This window comes from Diadema setosum, chromosome 20 (genome assembly GCF_964275005.1).
Source record: "Diadema setosum chromosome 20, eeDiaSeto1, whole genome shotgun sequence".
NCBI classification, from domain to species: Eukaryota; Metazoa; Echinodermata; class Echinoidea; order Diadematoida; family Diadematidae; genus Diadema; species Diadema setosum.
The window spans coordinates 10,415,073-10,434,647 of NC_092704.1; the positions used below are offsets into that span (position 1 = coordinate 10,415,073).

General features: G+C 39.5%; 1 protein-coding gene across 1 annotated transcript in view; it reads left to right on the forward strand.

Annotated features, from left to right (window-relative positions):
* The first annotated feature begins 1,668 nt into the window (after positions 1-1,668).
* Positions 1,669-19,575, forward strand: part of LOC140244121 (cullin-2-like) — a 28,943-nt gene continuing 11,036 nt past the window's right edge. Inside the window, exons 1-14 of the mRNA XM_072323766.1 lie at positions 1,669-1,802; positions 3,937-4,101; positions 5,330-5,432; positions 5,844-5,938; positions 6,882-6,987; positions 7,760-7,842; positions 8,830-8,926; positions 9,531-9,641; positions 11,483-11,645; positions 13,714-13,803; positions 14,717-14,751; positions 16,165-16,272; positions 17,842-17,907; positions 19,061-19,189. Of these exons, the coding sequence (XP_072179867.1) occupies positions 3,983-4,101; positions 5,330-5,432; positions 5,844-5,938; positions 6,882-6,987; positions 7,760-7,842; positions 8,830-8,926; positions 9,531-9,641; positions 11,483-11,645; positions 13,714-13,803; positions 14,717-14,751; positions 16,165-16,272; positions 17,842-17,907; positions 19,061-19,189 (1,305 nt within the window). The 5' untranslated portion in view covers positions 1,669-1,802; positions 3,937-3,982. The remainder of the gene's footprint in view (positions 1,803-3,936; positions 4,102-5,329; positions 5,433-5,843; positions 5,939-6,881; positions 6,988-7,759; positions 7,843-8,829; positions 8,927-9,530; positions 9,642-11,482; positions 11,646-13,713; positions 13,804-14,716; positions 14,752-16,164; positions 16,273-17,841; positions 17,908-19,060; positions 19,190-19,575) is intronic.

Below are 19,575 nucleotides of genomic sequence, written 5' to 3' on the forward strand. Positions count from 1 at the left end.
GGCTCGCTCGCTGCGCTCGCTCTCCAAAATCTATCAAAATTCGTTACATTTAAATCACCCTCAAAAGATCCCTTTTAAGTGCTTGAAAAAGCATCATGTGGACCTTGTTTTGACCGGGATGGGGTTGGGGTTGAACACTTTTTCAGAAATTAGGGGCGCAATTTTCGTGCTTGCCCCGGGCGCCGTTTTCCCTAGATACGCCACTGGAAAGGTAGGGTACGTAGGGCCTGCGATATGTCAATCACGTTTTGCACCGCCTGGGGGTGGGGTGGACGGGGACACCAAAAGACAGAACCCAGAAGATTCATTGTTTACAACAATACCCGATGGAATGACATACTGTATGAATAAAGGTCATCCTACATTATGTATTACTTTAATGGTGGAAAGGGGGGGGGGGGGGTCCCCAAGTGGATATGAGTTCATTTCGTGTAACCTTACAATGACATCGAATCAGATTGTATGTGGAAATCTTTAATGCCAGAAGTGGTTCATGTTTTCACTCGAAAATCTGCTTCGAAGAGAAAAATGTGACAAAACAAACATTTCAAGATATTAGTCTTCAGGAACGTATAATTGTATTTGTACTCAAATCTGGCTCGAGCAAGGGTATGAAATAGGCTGTTTTCGATCTACAGAACACTTTTGAAGCGCAAAATGTGAACTTATACATGTCGATAGATTATAGGAATATTAAAAGCTTGTGAAAGAAGGCGTCCTCCTGTGAAGGTAATGAACAAACAATAATTCTAGATAAAGAAAGCTGATTTTGCAGCGACAAAAAGTTGAGATCTTCATTTCCACCACCAGTATCAATACCAGATCCACCACCACCACCACCACCACCACCACCACAAAACCCGGTTTTAATTTCGTTATTCTGAAGGTCCGTTAATCCGAAAATGGGTAATGTTCCTTTAATAATACGAAGTCGAAGATTCGTCATTCCTAAAGAGGTCCGTTACGACGAAGAAAGGTGCGTTATTCCGCAAGTTTGTTCATCCGAAAACAGAACACAAGGGTATGAATCCGAAAGTTCGTTTGTTGGCATCTTCTTTTAGGTTTCGGATTAACGAACCTTCGGAATAACGAATCTTTTTTTTTGTCCATTTTTCGGATTTATGAACGTTTGGAATAACGCCACATTATTTTCAGATTAACGATTAATAGAGATTACAGAACATCTAGGTAGATGGAATCTGTGTGTTTTTGTAATAACGAACCTTATTTTATTTTTGGTAAGTAACGAACCTTATTTTATTTTTGTGTTATTTTAACGAACCTTCGGAATAATCAACATCACCCACCATCATCACCTGTGTCCACCACCACCATTGCCACCTCACCATCGAGACCACCGTGACCACCTGTACCGCATCAATGACAGCAGCCGAGCGGCACCAACATCATCATCTTTGATAACCATCGATAACCATCAAGAACAATTTTTTTCTCAAAGAACAACAGTAACATCAAGAAAATGACAGCTAGCGTTTATTTCTCTCATGTCTGTAGGATCCATCAAGTTATTCTGCCTGAATTTTAAGCAAGACTTTGTAGCGTTCAGTGGAGAGTACCATGACTGAAATCCATGGGAAAAAATTGACAGCGCCATCTACAGTTTTACCGGTGGTCAGCTTTGTAGAAAGTTGCCAAAGTTGCACCACAGGTTTGGTGTAAGAGTAGAAATCAGACGAGAAGCCGGATTATATAATCATCTTACTTCGGTTGTGGCAATATATTTCAACTTTGCGAGAAACTTGAAATTACTGGCAAAAGACAGGAGTGTGCAGTTGTGACAGGTAATGCTGTTATATGTACATGTACAATATTCCAAGACGGGCTTATTCAATGAAGGCGTCGACCGGCCTTTCGTGTGTAGTCCCATCTACTACTATCTGAGTAGGGTAGTCAAACTGTGTAAGGTATTTAATCACAAGGATAGTTAGCAAGGCAATGGAGCCAAGGCTGCCATGTTAGCTCCGTGTTAACTCTGTGTAATTCTGTTGTCTTTTTTTTTTTTAATGACTAGACCTAGGTCCAACTTAGTTGAGTGTATGACTGATATGGCGTTGTTGTGAATGCATACCATTTCCTTTTTATTTGTTTACTTGCTGTCAGCGATAGTGTCAACTGTCATGTCACTCTCTGTCTCTAGCTGCATGTATTACTCAGCTCCAGAGTCTAGGCCCCTGGCCCTACTGCCTGATGGCGTGATGCCATGATGGCTGTCTCCCATCATCACTTCTCTGTATACCGGTACCCTTAATAATCCCCTGTATTACAAGTTTGTTTGGTCCCATGTTCCTATTATTAGATTCTTATATTGTAACTTGCTTGAACAAAGTTAAATGTCCCTGTCAATTCTTTAGTGTAATCTCAGTGTTCGTATAGACCAGTAGACTAGTTACGTTAGTAATTGTTCCTGTCTTTGCTTCTGTTTTTGTCAGTCTATGTCTCTGAGAGACTGTCTCTGTCTTTGTCCTTGTCCTTTTAACCTTGGTTTTATATTTCTATTTAGATCTACTAAAAATAATATATATTTTGGAATATCATACTGATTTATGTTGCTTTTCTAAGGGCACACTCGTCACAAGTTTTTGTAAAGCAAGTTACCCACTTTTTGACCGCGTAAATTGTGGAAGCAAAATAGCGTACATGATTTGAACGCCTGCGCTGCGATCATCGTTCGAACGCCTGTGCTCATTGTTCGACCCCATATGTCCGTGCTTCGACATTCGCGACGTACTGTGCTGTGCGCTCGCCCTGCCTATGAATGGATTAGTGCGTGCGTCACGCGCTGGCGAAACTGTATACATCGCACTATGAGAGCGTGGTACTCAATGTACTCCACGCTGTGCAAGAGATTCAACCAGGGAGGTGGGACATGATTCAACGCATTCATAACACGTTGCGATCGAATCATGGTGATACCGCAAATTCTGGCGCGGGTGGCATGCAAAATATCAATATCGCGTAAACGCTCAAGTTATCTCAGAAACTGCTGCCATCGTGGCTGTAGGTGTACACGCTGTACAGATTCAATGCAGATAAATGGACTAGTAATTTCACTGTTCGAAACTTGGAATGAAGCAAGTCTATACATGTATGTGTTGCTGTGCAACCTTACTTACCCATTACTTACCTGTTGAACTGCTTATGCGAGCTGACCCGCGAGGGTCGCGACAATGATTTCGGGGGTCCGGCGACGTGGCCCACTATTTTGCTCTTCGGAACACGTGTGGAGGTACTGTAGTTGCATAGTTTGAATTTTGCACTTGATTTGCGCCATTTTTTATTCATGAATTTCAGGGAATTTTTATTGGTAAGAGTGGTCTATTCATGGAAATGGTCGAATCAAGGGTAACTTGCTTTACTTCTTGAGATGTGTCCCCAGCATCTTCCAATTTATTGCATGTTACTTGTACTAATACAATGTCTATTTATATTTGCTGAAAATAAATGGCTTTGAACCTGAACCTGAACTGGTAGTATAAAGTTTGTGTCAGTTACAAACAGAAATAATGTTACTTATTGGCGGTTTCATGCCGAGATCCATTGTGTATGAGATAATAATGCTTGTGGAAATAAAGGCAATAGCCTAGCAGATCTTGTGAAACAGCATCAAAACATTTTCATCTCATTACAATAGTGAGCAATCTTGATTAATTCTTGAAAAATGTTTGATGGTAGTAAGTAAGGGTGTTGTTGATAGTCACACCAAAATTTATCAGAATTTGATACCACTTCATGACAATCATGTGTATTGATGTATTGATAGCCCAAGGGTTGGCTTTTACAGTGTAAGGGTCGGCCCAAAGTAAATGCAAGTTAGAACACACTCTGATCTTTGCTTAAATATTCATACGTACCTACATGTATTTCACCCCCAATCCACATCCTTGATTTGTCAACTTCATCTCTCTGATAATTCAGACCCATCCTCATCAGCTGCCTTTACCATCTGGTTAGGCCAGACAGCATGTCACTGAAGCCACGAATAGTCAACTTTGAGGAGACATGGGAACGCCTTCTCAAGACTGTCCAGGCTGTCATTCAGCTGGCTGACATCAAGCGGTGTACATGGAACGACCGATTCTCGTATCCTTCCCATGACCTTGTTCACACTTTTTCCCCCATCTACAATGTACTTCAAGGGGAAGTCCACTATAAAATGAAGATTGTGTGAAAAGAAGCAAAAAAATGAGAGGAATGTGACAGCGAATGTTTGAGCAAATGTTGATGACAAGTAGGGAAGTAATGATTTTTTTAAAGTTATGATCAATGAAGCATAACTTGGCAACTCTGTGATATACACTGTACTCATGGCATGTGAGCTCACCTTCCATTTGCCCTGTGCATAAAGAATCTGTATACTTTTCCTCATCATTGACAGAATATATATTTTTAGCATGCAGAGGTTGTATACAAAAAAGTATGTACAATGACTGTATTAAGTGGCAGTTGTACAAATGGAAACTTGCTTTGTAGAAAAATTAAAGTTCTGATTTTATAGTACAGAGCGAATGTGAGTGAGCTTGTGCGTGGCATCACAGTTTTTGCCAATTTGTATTTGATTGATCGCAGCTTTAAAAAAAGATTGTAATGGAAAAAAATCACCCCTTTCTCAGCTTTCATGAGAACTTGCTCAAACTTTACTGTCATGTTCTTGTCATTTTTCTTTTTCTGTTTACACAAACTTATTTTCAGGATGGGGTTTACCTACAAGACCTCACCCAGGCATTTCCTCATAAATTTCCAAGTATATTTAGAACATATTTCTCTGAATACACAGATATGCTCCGAGGGTCTTCCAACTACCAAGCAGATCCCCATTTCTAAATCCCAGCTTGTCATTTCTAAATCTCTGTTTTATTTTAATTATCAGGTTGATTTGAGTATACACATTACATGTGTAGATTGCAGTGCCCATACTTGGTTGGCATGTGACTTCAATATTACATTGATATCTATTTTATGTACAAGGGATTGGTGCAATTTTCAAACTAAATGAACTCTGTTGAATACTTGCTGTTGAAATGATATCCTTTTCCATAAGATTAAGCAGTCCCTACAAGCAATTTCTGTCTCATGTTTTCTGATATATATTATCACAATGAAGATGCTTTAGTTCTTTTTTTTTCTTTTTTTTTTGACTGAAATTGTATCATATCACATGTACATGTATGGGTGTCATGCAGAACATTTTTTACAATTATTTTGCTGGGGAATGTACAAATCTGAAATGATTTTTGATCTATAGCGACTGTGTACTAGTAATTTAGACTTAGGGGAACTTTTGTCTTCCTTAACATTGACATCACCACAGGGATGTTTATGCCTTATGTGTGGCATTTCCAGAGCCTCACAGCGAGAGGCTGTACAGCGAGACTAAGTGTTTCCTGGAAAACCATGTCGACAGTCTCAGAATTGTGAGTGAAATTTGAGATTCCTACAGTGTATGACCCGTATGGTTAATTGGAATACAGTACACTTGTAAGTGCACTCATTTAGCAATGAATAAAATAGAAGACATTGTCATTTATTTTTGTCAGCAGTACAATATTGGAAATTTCAAATCTCAAACTTCTTAAATGATTTGTTGCAAAATGTTGAAGCCGTTTTTAGATAAAGATCCTTCTGCAATGTCATCTTAGCTTATGAATATTACTAATTATATTTGGGTACCGGTTAGTGGAATGTTGCGTTTGGAATCGATGTGCAAATTTCTGTCTCTGAATGAGGAAAGGTCTCGTCATTTTACAATAAGCTTGTTGAATCAATGAGCACACGGAGAAGAGAGTGTGTTGATGTCTGTCCCTGCCTCCCCTCAAAATTTCCAGAAAGTTGCCGGTGCTGAGGAGAATCTCCTGTCCTTGTACCACAAATTCTGGCAGCAGTTCAGCAAAGGAGCCAGCTACATGGACCAGCTCTACTCGTAAGTGTGCTACGCTCTGTCCATTTCATTCCAGTTTAACCCTCTCCGAGCCAGGGACTTCAGACAGCATGCACGATGGTATGGGGTTTTCTGTGCCAATCGGCACTCAAAGCACTCAAAGGATTACAATGTTTTGATGAGCATGCTCTACTTTATCCCAACAATACAAAAAAAGACAACAACAACAAACAAACAAACAAACCCTCAACAACTTTTGTCTCAAAGTTGACCTGAAGGAGTCATCAGGAACAAACCCTCAACAACTTTTGTCTCAAAGTCGACCTGAAGGAGTCATCAGGGAATAAGTGCTTTTGGAGGAAAGTGTAAAGACCTAGTTGTGTGGCAAGAGAAGATTGCCCGTATTGAATTGGTTTTCATTGTGTTGGCTTGTTTAAACAGAATTACCCATCAGCTAATATGTGCATTAAAGCATGCACTCATCTTTGGAAAAAATATGTATATGTGATTGTACTCAAATGTTGTTTTCTTCTTTTTTTCTTCTTCTTCTTCTTTTTTCTTCTTCTTCTTCTTCCTTCTTCTTCTTCTTCTTCTTCTTCTTCTTCTTCTTCTTCTTCTTCTTCTTCTTCCTCTTCTTCCTTCTTCTTCTTCTTCTTTCTTCTTCTTCCTCTTCTTCTTCTTCTTCTTCTTCTTCTTCTTCTTCTTCTTCTTCTTCTTCTTCTTCCTCCTCTTCTTCTTCTTCTTTTTTCTTCTCTTCTTCTTCTTCACTCTTCTTCTTCTTCCTCTTCTTCTTCTTCTTCTTCTTCTTCTTCCTCTTCTTTCTTCTTTCCTCTTCTTCTTCTTCTTCCTCTTCTTCTTCTTCTTCTCTTCATCTTCATCTTTATAGTCTTCTTTTTTATATTCTTGTTCATACTGAAGGAACATAATATATTGCACATTTGAAAGAGATGATTTTTATTGTTTTGATTTTCTATTCAAATTCAAGGTACTTAAACCAGCACAGTAGGAAACAGAAGACAAGTGATCCAGATAGATTTAGGACTGGAACCTATGCAGATACCGCTGAGGAAGACTTGATGGACATTGGAGAGGTCAGTCCAGTTTCTTGTCCTCTTTTTTTTTTGTGCATTTTTTTTTTAATCAAAACACCTCTTTTTTATATTCCAATCAGGACACTTGACATTACCCACACTGGTTGCACCATTTTATGTAACACACCAACCCATCTGAGTTCAAATATTGTTTTAGTTTTGCTATGTGTGTATGTAAAAGACTGGATTGGAAACATTTAGGCACGGAGGAGGGCAGTGGGAAGTTCTATGTATGTTGGGTTGGGGGTGGGGGGGGGGACAGCAACAGGACAGGGACAGCTGCCCCTTCCCCTCCTTCACCTTCTTCGACCCCCCCCCCCCAAAAAAAAAAAAAAAAAACCCAAAAACCCCCAAAAAACAAAAAAAAAAACCAAAAAAAAAAAACAACAACAACAAAAAAGAAAAACAACAACAACACACACACAAAAAAAAAAACAACAACCAGGATATGCCTTTTTAAATTTTAAACACTTGATACGCTTTTAGAGATAAGATATTGTAGTTTTAAATTGTTATTTAATAAAATGATTACAAACCCACTGTAAATACCGCTATGTAATACTATAAGTTTGAAGCATAAGGGAAAAATTCGCTGTGCATAGCCTGCATGGATGAAGGAACTCGTCTTGCTCTCTGGTCTTCTTATACAGGAAGTCTTAACAGGTGTGATTCATACCCATTTTGTACATCCCTATACAGTTAGATGTTAGACAGATAGCCATTGCTCAATTTTCTGTCTTTGTTTTGTCTTTGTTTTTCATATTGAATACAGCTTGCCCTTGACATCTGGAAGAGGCTCATGATCATGCCACTAAACACTCAACTGCAGGGGCTCTTACTGAGAGATATGCACAGGTGAGGGCAGCAAAGAACGGTGTCACTCTCCCACTTTGTTCCCATTGACCCAAAACGTGCTTCATTCATGTTCACCCATCAAATTCCAGAATTCATATTTCTATGTTTTGGTGCTCTATCTATTTATTTCAATTCTCTCTGTGCAATGGTTGTGTTTCACAGGTGTAGTAGACAAACCACAAAACAACAGCAAAACTTTCCTTTGAGCGTTCAAGTAACATTTTTTACAGGGCGTTTTGAACTTTTGAACTTTTACACAATTGTACACTCTCTGATTTGGCTGCTCCTTGGTTGCTCTTCTGGTAGCGTGTTAGCATGAGGGGTGACCCTACCGCCTCACGTCTTCCCATGCAATCACAGAGCAATTATTCAGGGGTGTATGGCCAGTGAGCACTCTAGTACCTACTCATCATAAACTCATTGGGGGAAATTTGGTATAAAGTGCAGTCCACTTCTAATATAGGAAGAAGTGAATGTCACTGTATTTCATGTGATGCTTCCTGCAAAAGTCCTCCAATAAAATGTTGAATAACAAAATAATAATAATGATTTTATTAATGTAATAATAATAATAATAATAATAATAATAATAATAATAATAATAATAATAATAATAATAATAATAATAATGATAATGATAATGATAATGATAAAGATAAAGATAATAGTAATAATAATAATAATAATAATAATAATAATAATAATAATAATAATAATAATAATAATAATAATAATAATAATAATAATAATAACATCCATCTTGTGGTATCATCTTAAACATACATGTGATAACTCCAACAGGAGTTAAATGCCAATATCCTTGTTTGCAAGATTTATCTTGAGTCAATGAAAATGGACATCTCTGAATAATGTACAGCTCTTTTCTGTATAGCTGCTGTCACAAGTGTTTGGATTTAAAGGGCCCTGGCAAAGTGTCAGGTATTGTTTTGGTCGTGATGAAAGATATGTTTTCACATTTGCGTGCAGGGATCGAGCCGGGGAGGATACTCAGCAGTCCGTGTTGCATAGTGTCATCAACTCACTGGTAGAAGTGGAACAGTACAGGAAAAAAGAACAACTGAAGGTAACAGGAGTCTTCCTTTGTGTTTCTATTTCTAAGAAATCAAAGTATCAGAGTATGCAGCATTTTTTGTTCTACTTTGTGTGTGTGTGTGTGTGTGTTTGTGTGTGTATTTGAGGCCTAGAACTGTTGTCTGCAAGTGTGGAGTGTCTTGTTATTTTCAAATTTAGGAATACGTTGTATCTTACCCTGGAAATTACATTGTGTAAAGATAAGATATGCAAGAGTGAAACTGACCTTCAACAAATATAGGTTGTTTTAGCAGCTGTCACATTGAAATCAGAATTTATTTCCTAAAAGAAATTAAATATTCACGTTCTTGGTAAGCTGCTGATATATAGATGTACACATGCATATGTAAATCAAACTTTCTGTGGATAGTCCTGGAGATTCAAAACATATTTTTGAGGTGTATACCCAAATAAGACAACCAGCAAAGATTGCATCTCAATGGTTAGGTCAGAACTCGTTTACCAGGCCTTGTTTACGGTGGAAGTACATTGTATTAGGGTAAAGTTTTGATGACATAATAGCCACATGGTTTTCAGAAAAGAGGTGACCTCGCTCAGCAAACTATCTTGATTTCCTTCCTTTTCGACCACTGCAGCTTTATCAAGACCTCTTTGAAACAAAGTGCTTGGAGCAGACAGGAGCTTTCTACAGGAAGGAATCAGCCAGGTTATTACAGAACCACAATTGTTCGCAGTACATGGAAAAGGTAAGAACTTGCCACACTGTGAACCAGTCTGTGACCTTTCACCTTTGTGACATTCAAATACCAGGAACCGAAGCAGTAGAGATTTTATGATAAGCCGTACGAAAGTCTTTGGGGTCTTTACTGTACGTTTGTTCTCTTCAGTTTCTTGGCTCGTAGTATGAAACCAATTTCTCTCATTGACAATAATTGTACAAAAATGGAAGATTTTCAGAGTTTACATAATTGACGGAAAACTACACAGCAAATATGCTGTGGGAACTACAGGCAGTAATCATCAATATTTCTGAGAAATACTGTCAGAGTCATGAGTGCATTTAGACAAAAAGAAAAAAACAAAACAAAAGGAAAGAGAGAGGGGGGGGGGGGAATAAGAAATCATCTCTGCATTCTTGCTCAAGCAATACTAGTAGTGTAGTCAAGGTTGATGTACGTAGTAGCCAACTTGCTGCTTGCCTGTCTATAATGGTCATCTGCCTATGAAGGCCGCCATGTATGTTTACCAGGAGTGGCTTCTGTACAGAGGTTTGGCTGAAGGTTGGTTTAAGACCCAGAAGCGTGGGGATTTTTGGGTGATCCGATTCATTTGCTGCCATCGGGATACATTAAAAAACCACAAATAGCACAGATCAGCAAATATGTGCATCGGTAATGGTTGACTAGAGTCAAGATTCTTCAGCTGTGTGCATACTTACATAGAGATTAGTGATAAAGCTGAATACAATTCTTTACAAGGATCCTCAAATACAGTTGAACCTCTCGTATCCGGACAAGTCGGGACCGGGGCTCATCCGGATAAGGGATTTGGCCGGATACGGGAGACTCAATGCTTTATACATGTACATAACATACACATGTACTGATGTAGCCCATTGTACATGTAGTACCACATTGTAGTAATGTGTATATACTGCAACCTTTTCATTGTTACACTCAGTAACAGACAGCTACATTACCTAATACCGTACCGGGCCCAAGGTAAAAAGTGATAGCGCATTGCGATTGGGTTGCTCTCTTCCCCACACTTTCTCTCCCTCTCTCTCTTTGTGTGTGTACTGTGTGTGAACAATTTTTGAGTGTTCAATATCATTCGTTGCTCAGCCAATGACTCGAAACAATGCATGTCTATCTAGTCATATCGACGGCTGTGTATGGACCTATATGTGGCAATGTGATATGAGAGGACTCGAGCGCATAATCTCTCCATGTTCTTGCGATGATTTGGGGATGTTTGGGGATGTTAAAATGTCTGAAGGTAAGCAATTTGGAAGGAAATTTGATGTAATGTATGTTAATCATGTTGGAAGTAATATGTAATTCATGTGTGTTTGTGTAGGAGTTCTCAAGGATTTGGGAATCCCCCTTTCCTCCCGTAATTATTAAAAAAAAAAAAAAATCACGGCGAGATTGCGTCCGTATAATAGAGAGATCCGGATAAAGGGAGGCCGGATAAGAGAGGTTCAACTGTACAGTGTATATCCAAGTCAGACTAACCTTCCCACTCCATAGTCTCCCCATGCTACTGGGTCTTTAAAACATGTGCTGTAAAAGCTGTTATTTCGTAAAGTTTAATCTTTACAAATTTGGAAACTCACTTTGGGCTGGGAATTTAACAACATGCAAAATTATCACCACCTGATCTTAATCACATTAGATTTATGGACAATCATTAGTGCACATACGATAGCCTCGGTCTAATTGCAAAACAGCATCTCGCGAAAATGTCTGTGACCTCCTCATCCGGGAAAATATCCATACGCGAAAATAACAGCTTATACAGTAATATGAAGTCCCCTCCATCGCCCCACCTCACACACCTGTCTCCCCCCCCCCCCCCCCACCAGGTCTTACAGAGATTACAAGAGGAGCAGCTGAGAAGCCACAAGTTCCTCCATCCCAGCTCCTACCATCGGATGCTGGAAGAGTGCCAGAAGAGAATGGTGGCCGACCACATGGCGCTGCTGCACTCAGAGTGCCGGACGATGGTCCGGAATGAGCAGAGGCAAGGTGAGTTGTGGTTGCTCACCAGTCTCCACTGTAGACCAAAGTCACTTCAAGAGTCAGTCCAATGGACAAGTTTCCATTTCAATAGAATGCTAGTCTGCACACCATCACATCAGACCAATCACACATTGCAACATTTGAAACAAGTCGATTATGCTTTGCTGCCTTAGGAGATCAATGTAGCAGCCTATATTGGCTTTTAGTCACAAAGAATGCATGACCAGAGCTCAAGATACTCAATCAAGTCCATGTCTTTTGTTATTTCCCCACCCACATACTGTAACTTATTGATTGATCCCTGAGAAAGGTGAAAGCACTAAAATTGCTATCAGCACATTTGTCAATATTCTCTCTCACACAGAATACCTACACACTGCATGATTTTCATTATGTTGTCTTAAAGACCTAATAAAATGGTTTAGGCATTTTTTTCTCAATGATGTAATAATATTAAATGTTAAATTCTAAGTAATTCTATGGTTGTGCGGGGTTTTTTACTGTTCTGAATTTTGTTCTATATTTGTTAACATAATGGATGCAATTTCCTCGGTTTTGGAAAACTTGCTATACTTTCACCGCATGCGGCGCACTATCACTTCTAAATTGTGATGACGTCTAAGAACGGAGTCGTTCACGACCAGTCTAGCCGTAGCCAGCGAGCTGGCAAGGCTATGCTAGCGCAGCGCAGCGACAGCCGGCGCGCGGCCGGCGGCTGCACTGGCTAGCGCTGGCGGGGGAGCGAGCTAGCGAGCGCATAGCAGGTGCTGCGCTGCACTATTGTCATTGATAGACTACTTATAACTACTAGTAGACTGCTACTAGATCTACTACTAGACTACTACTGGTACCCAGTGGTAGTTTAACTTGTAAGCGCCGGCCGACGGGCCAGGCCACGGCCGGGACGCTCCCGCTTGCTTGCTGCGGCCGGAGTAGCCGCTCACTTTGTGAGCGAGCTGGGCCTGTTCTTCTAATCTACTTACTAGACAGTTACAACTTACAATGTCAGTCATGTAGAATACAGTGTATCCTTTCTAACGTTAAACTATATGGGGGCATACCAGACATACCACTCTGTATTTCCCAGGCGATCGTTTCCGTGAGGTCTATTCTCGGGCTTGGTGCCATGTTCATACGCTCTTGCACTGGCAGCGGGGGAGATGCAGCTGGTTCATATCGGTAAGGTGCAGCCCCACGATAATGTTCTGGTTCATCGGCTGCCTCTCCCTCCCCATCTTCCCCTTCAACTTCATGTGCCTGCTCTGACGATAGCGGAAAAGAAGAGGTCGAAAAGACCCGCTATCGTCAGAGCTGCAGTCTCCATCATCATCATCAATGTCGTATTGTCGAAGTTTACCCATATAGGGGAAGACATTATGCTCGAGGTACCAGGTATCTGTGCAAGCTATTAAACTTAGTGATAATGTACGTGGTAATGCGTACATGTCGACAGTCAGTGTGTCGACCGGGAGCGCACATCCCGCGGGGCCCGGGCCTGGCCGGGCTAGCTATCGTGTACGCGCGTGTACCAAGCTAGTAATCTGAGTGCTTGTGCTGAGCGGCGTCTGCTAACTGAGCACAACTCCGTGCTTATACGTCATCAATCGGTTCAGGGGTGTTGGTCACGTGACTAACTTTTTCGCAAAAGCTGCAACAGGGTCCTCCAAAAATGTGATATTTGGGGGAGTTTCTAGAAGCAATGAAAACCGGAACGACACTGACAACATATTAACATTGATAATCATGACATATATTTTACATTTCTTTTGCATATTAAAAAATTTTGCAAGCATTTTATTAGGTCTTTAAATCCATTTTGCTGAAATGATGTATCTTTGGCTTAATGCCAGTCATTGTCTTGAGTTAAGACTAGCTGGACAGCTCCATGCTTAAACATTGATGCATTTGACAAAGTACAGGCTTATTCTCAGAGACATGGACATGATTATTTGCCAAACCAAGCTGTGTGAAACGGCAGAAGATGAGTTGAAATGACACAGACTCTTGTCTGTCTGTCAGCATTTTGTAGATAAATGACTACAAAATTATTTTCTTATCCCCCTGGAATCTGCAGATTTGTCGCGGATGTACGAGCTGCTGAAACCTATCCCCAACGGCCTCAGCATTATGGTGCAGGAGCTGGAGGCACACATAGTAGATTCAGGTGAGTCCTCTAGTGGCTATAGAATACCTTCCAGCAACTTCAGATTTAGACTACCCAGGGGGGTTCCATGACATTTGTTTCTGCAACAATTGCTCTCATTAAATATCTGCACACTAAGCCAAACATAAATTCTACTCACAGGCGTAATCTTCACCCTAATCTTAATCCTCACATCAAACTAAACCTAAAACCCCATCACAACCTTCACCCTAACTGTACGTCCTTGGAGAAAATATGACCGGAGCAATTGTTGCAGGAGCAACTGTTGTGTCACCACCCAGGGAGATGGGTGGGGTGGTTGGAATGTTTAGTTTGCTCTTCTAACTTGCAGGTATCAAAAATAGAAACCTGTGGATGAGTACTAAAGGTTAGTGTCCGTTGGAAAGATTATGATGCTTCACTCATGTATATCTAAAATTTAAACAAAAATGTGAGATTACTCTCTGCTTGAAATTTCTTTTTTTTTTTTTTTATACATAGGCCTACTGATGCTCTTCCAATTCCAAATTTCAAGAATGAATTAATTTATGAATGAAAACAATGAAAGAAATGAGATATTGTTATTTACAAAACAGAGTCAGTGGTAGAAATGAAACATTGGTAAGTTGAATATACATTAATTTTGTAATATGTATTTCATCTTGTTTTATTGTTGTTGTTTAGCTTATAATGCCAAATCTTGTCCAGAGTTTTGAAGCATGATTCGTCGTGTGTGTTGATTCCAACATTTTGTGACTGTTCAAATCTTGTCCCTGATTTTAGGAGAGAACCTTTACTCTGGACTTAATGTTTTGTACTACTTAATGTTTGTACTGTCAAAATGGCGATTTTGAGGCTCTTGTGAAGATTTTGTTTAGAAAAATGCAGCCTTAAATCTTGACATTTTTCCCTCACCTAAATCTGTTACATTCAGGTCGACAAGCCATAGCCGGACTGCATGGAGATAATGTGAGACAGTTTTTGTATGTTTTCAGTATTTGCATGTGCCACTGTAATAATCTTGGGGTTCATTTGGAAATGGAGGATGTCATTGAAGAAAATGAAGCATTTTCTTACGAGAATTGACCCATCCCATCCATGCGATGATGAATTCAGATACACATATATTTACAATGTACCTCAGAAACAGAATGATGCTAGCATTAGGAGCAGATATGCTGTGTAGTGGATACTTTGTTTCTTGTAAAGCTCATGTTTTATTTAGGGGGTTTTATGTAAAGGGATATCAGTTGTTTTTAGAAGCTTGAGTTCAAAAGAGACAGTGAGAGTGCTAAGAATGTGATATTTGTGTTGTTGTGTGTTCTGCTTCTTGCATAATGTAATGTGAACAATAGATTAAGGAAGTCATTACACAGAGTAAATATTGATAAACTCACTCCGACTCCAGAAGGCCAAATAGGTGGTTATGTGCCCAGATATACCATTGTCTTTTGGTAAATCTTGCGTGTACCCAGTAGTGTTGGCTTCACACGATATGACACACAAGTTATCTTGAATATGTGAAGGTACAAGTAACCGATCAGCATTACAGACAAATAATGTCGTTCTGTAATCTGAAGCACCAAAGTACAAAGATATATCTCATGGTGGACAAGATATTACACTGGGAATTACAAAGAGTGAAAAAACAACAACAACAAAGCAGTATGAACAATACCATACATGTACCTTAAAGGACAAGTTCACCTTCATTAACATAAGGATTGAGAGAATGTAGCAATATTAGTAGAACACATCAGTGAAAGTTTAAGGAAAATCGGACAATCCGTTCAAAAGTTATGAATTTTTGAAGTTTTTGTGCAGTCACTGCTGGATGAGAAGACTACTGCAGTGTATGATGTCACATGCGTACAACAATATAAGGAAAATATAAAGAGAATTTCACAAAATTTCATCTTTTGAAAAAAGTACACATTCTCTTGACTCTTTAGTGACATATGTTATGGGTAATATTATTCCCATTGCCTTTAGAAAGAGGCAAGTCAAGTGCTCTTTTATTATGCGAAAAAAGTGAAAATATGTTGAATTTTCTTTACATTTTCTTTATACTGTTGTACTCATATGACATCATGAGCCTAAGTAGTCTCCTCATCCAACGGTTCCAACACAAACATTTTAAAAATTCATAACATTTGCATCGACTGTCCAATTTTCCTCAAACTTTCACTGATGTGTTCTACCAGTATTGCTGCATTCTCTCAATCCTTATGTTTATGAAGGTGAACTTGTCCTTTAAGATCGCACATATACCTTTTGATTTGCATCGGTGTGAAAAAGAGACTTAGCAAGACAACAATATTTATGTTATTAGAAGAGAGGTGGATGTGACTTGGGGTCTCTTTTCATCTTTTGGTCCTCCAGATACCAGTTCAGTTTGTTGATGCCATGCTGGCCCTGCACACAAAGTTCTCTGAAATGATTGCTACTGTCTTCAACAAGGATCAGCTTTTCACCAAGTCACTTGATATGGTAATGTGCTGATGCCATGAATTTTTATTCCCCCTCCCTATTTCCAGTTGTGATTATGGTGGTAACAATAGTATTTGCATTACCTGGTGATGATCCGTAAAGTGCAGAGTGCGAGAATTGTGGTACAGACTGGCTGTACTAAATGTATATGTAATTCGAATGTGTGGGTTTGCAGGATGATTGTAGGTACTAGGTGTGTGTGTGTGTGTGTGTGTGTGTGTGTGTGTGTGTGCGTGTGTGTGTGTGCGTGGGTGTATTTGTGAAGAGTTTGCGGTGTCATTGTGAACGTCGTAGCTGTGGTAATTGAAGTAATGATCTGTGCCATGTAATTAATCTCTTTCTCTATCACTTTCAATGCTTCTATTAAAGCAATGAAGTCAATTATTTTCAAAAATATCTCAGAAGTTATCTCTCATCCAGGACCCTTGCATGTTGACATTGCAGACTCTTCTCACATGCATTTAAAGTATGTGTGTGTGTGTGTGTGTGTGTGTGTGTGTGTGTGTGCTTCCTGTAAGAAACTATGCTCTGTCGAAATATTATTTTGGTTGCATAAACCTCGTTCTTACATTTCATACTCAAGTTGCCAACAAGTTGATAAATGTATAGACAGATGGACTGATTGGTAGAAAAACAGATGAATATATAGAAATGTATTTATATGTTTATGAAGAGAAAGATACACCTCATTTTGGTACTGTATATACCTAGAAATGTAACGAGCTGCTGTATATGCCATTTCAATTGTGAGTCTGTATTTTCATGAATCAGGGCTTTCTAACAATTTTGTGAATGGTTATTAGGTGCATGGTCCCGGTGTTTTAGTCAAATGCATACGCGTGCGCACGGTCCAAGTTTCCTATAGAGACCTATGCTATCGACTCCTCTTTGGCGCTTACGCTGTGGCCCACTTCCCCGAGTCCGAAGAAGACCGATCCACTGTACGCAGTGGTCCGATCACAGCTCGGCACATGATTCGGCTGAGGGGGATGACAGCTTTAGCAAACTTCTTTTGTGATGTCATAATAAGAAGCACATATGCATGCATCCTGGCATTACTACAGACTGCGTGATTCACGGAGAAGACAACGAAGGCAACATTACTTAGCAACACCTACGTGCTTTACTCTTGATGACACAGTTCAACTTTGGCAATCTTCGTATCAATGCTAACGGTGATCGGCAGTGTCATCAACAGCGCCCTCTACACTACCGGGACTATGCACCTTTAAATTTGCGGTTTCTGAGTACAGTGATGAACAGTGAAATGCACATAGGCACATTATATTCATGTGGGGATCAGAGTTAATATTTCCGTGTATTGTTTGATATACTCATGAAAAGCAACCGACTTTGGAAACTTCATGAGTATAGAAACCCTGCGAAATAAATGGCATATACAGCAGATGGACACGTAAATCAAAACATACAATGTAGATTGGAATGTGGATAGGGAGGAGAGGAAGAGAGTGAGAGAGCTTGCAAAAGAGATAAATTAAATAGGGTTGTAGAGCCAGGAAAACTTACAATGTATGTGTACTTTGACTTTACAATCGATTTACACTGCAGGCGTGTTCATCTGTAGTCAACCACAAGATTTCTTCAAAACAAGTCACCAGCAGATCGCCAGAACTGGTAAGATCCTAGCGGCCACAACTGCTTTTTTCTACTGACAGTGTATCATTGTGTGAGATCACTCTAGACCCCTTGTGACTACAGGGGACTCCTGTTATAATGAAGTCCTTGGGACCGGCAGTTTTCTTTCGTTATATCAATATTTCGTTATAACTGGACAAATAAACAATAAAAACATTAGGCCAGTAATTCTGCGACCTGGATTTTTATTTTGTTGTAACCGAAATTTTGTTATAACCGTGTTCGTTATAATGGGAGTGCACTGTATACGCTACAGTTGTATGTGTGTTGTGTAGCTACTTCATAATCATTTAGGAATCCCCCCAAAAAACAAAACAAACAAACAAACAAACAAAAACAAAGGAAACCCCCCAAAATAGCTGTAATGAGAAAGAGACAACTCACTCAGAAGGAAAAATTCTGAAGTCTCACAGGAGGACATTGTCATATAATGAAGACAAGTAAAATTCCCATAATCCATGTTCAGTGGCAGTCAATTGCAGACTTTCTGTGCCATTTAGCAATTAAAGCAAAGCCAGCAGATGTGCTGATTTGTGAACAAAAGTAAGTGTCCCAAGGATGAAATATTAATAGATCTTTTGGAGGAAAATGATGGTTTCAGATCTTGCAATGTGTGCAAAGACTCTAAAGATTATGTTTCGGAAAATTATGGAAAAACTGTTTTCTGAATCGCAGGCCAAATCTCATCCTTCTCTAAATTCTCCATTTTGCTGCAGTTTGCCAGCTCCTTGCCATTAACATTTTTGTGATAGAAATTTTCTTTAATATTTCATTGGAGAATGTGTTTATCTTGTATCCTGAATTGACTTTGCTTTTCTGATGTAAGATTATAAATTTAGATGAGGCACACATGCGACCCTATATCGACAACTCCTTGTACACTCACACAAAAAACACCCCCTCTCAAAACAAAACAAAGTAGCCAGACTCAGGCTTCTACTCTGCCATGGCAGTCTCTTGCATTTCACTGAGGGTTCCTATGTTGTGCTGACTGAAAGCATCGCTTGGAGTAGTGGATGAACTGAATATTATATATTGTTTGGTTGTTGTTGTTGCTTTTTTCAACAGAGCTGCTATTCTTATCCAGTTTTGTGCCACTTTGCTCATGTGTTTTGCTGTTTCCATCATGCAGCTGGCCAGGCATTGTGACGCACTACTCAAGAAGAGTTCCAAGGGGAGCAGCGAATCGGAGCTGGATGACAGGTTGGGCCAGTGCATTCTGGTCTTCCGGTACATCGACGACAAAGACATCTTCCAGAGGGTGAGATGCGTGCATGGGGATGGGACTTTATTCACAGGGGCTCTCGAAATGTTGAAATAAAGAATGCATTCAAGAAAAAGAAATTCACTTGTAAAGGATGATTACATGTTTTTCTTCCTGGATATCTTTTATTTTTAAATTTGAGTTTCCAAAATGTGCTGTCATCCAGCAATGAAGATGATTTTATATACTGTTATATGTGTAGCTAAACCTCTGGATATGTGAGTGTTTTGTAGCTTTTATCTTCTTCTATTAGGTTACAGAAACAAAGAAATATGTGACCCGCTACAACAAAAGGATCCGAAAGTCGGGGAGGACAATTTTTTGAAAATGGCGTGACATTATTCCCTTACCCTTCTACTTTCATTTCATATATAGCACAACTC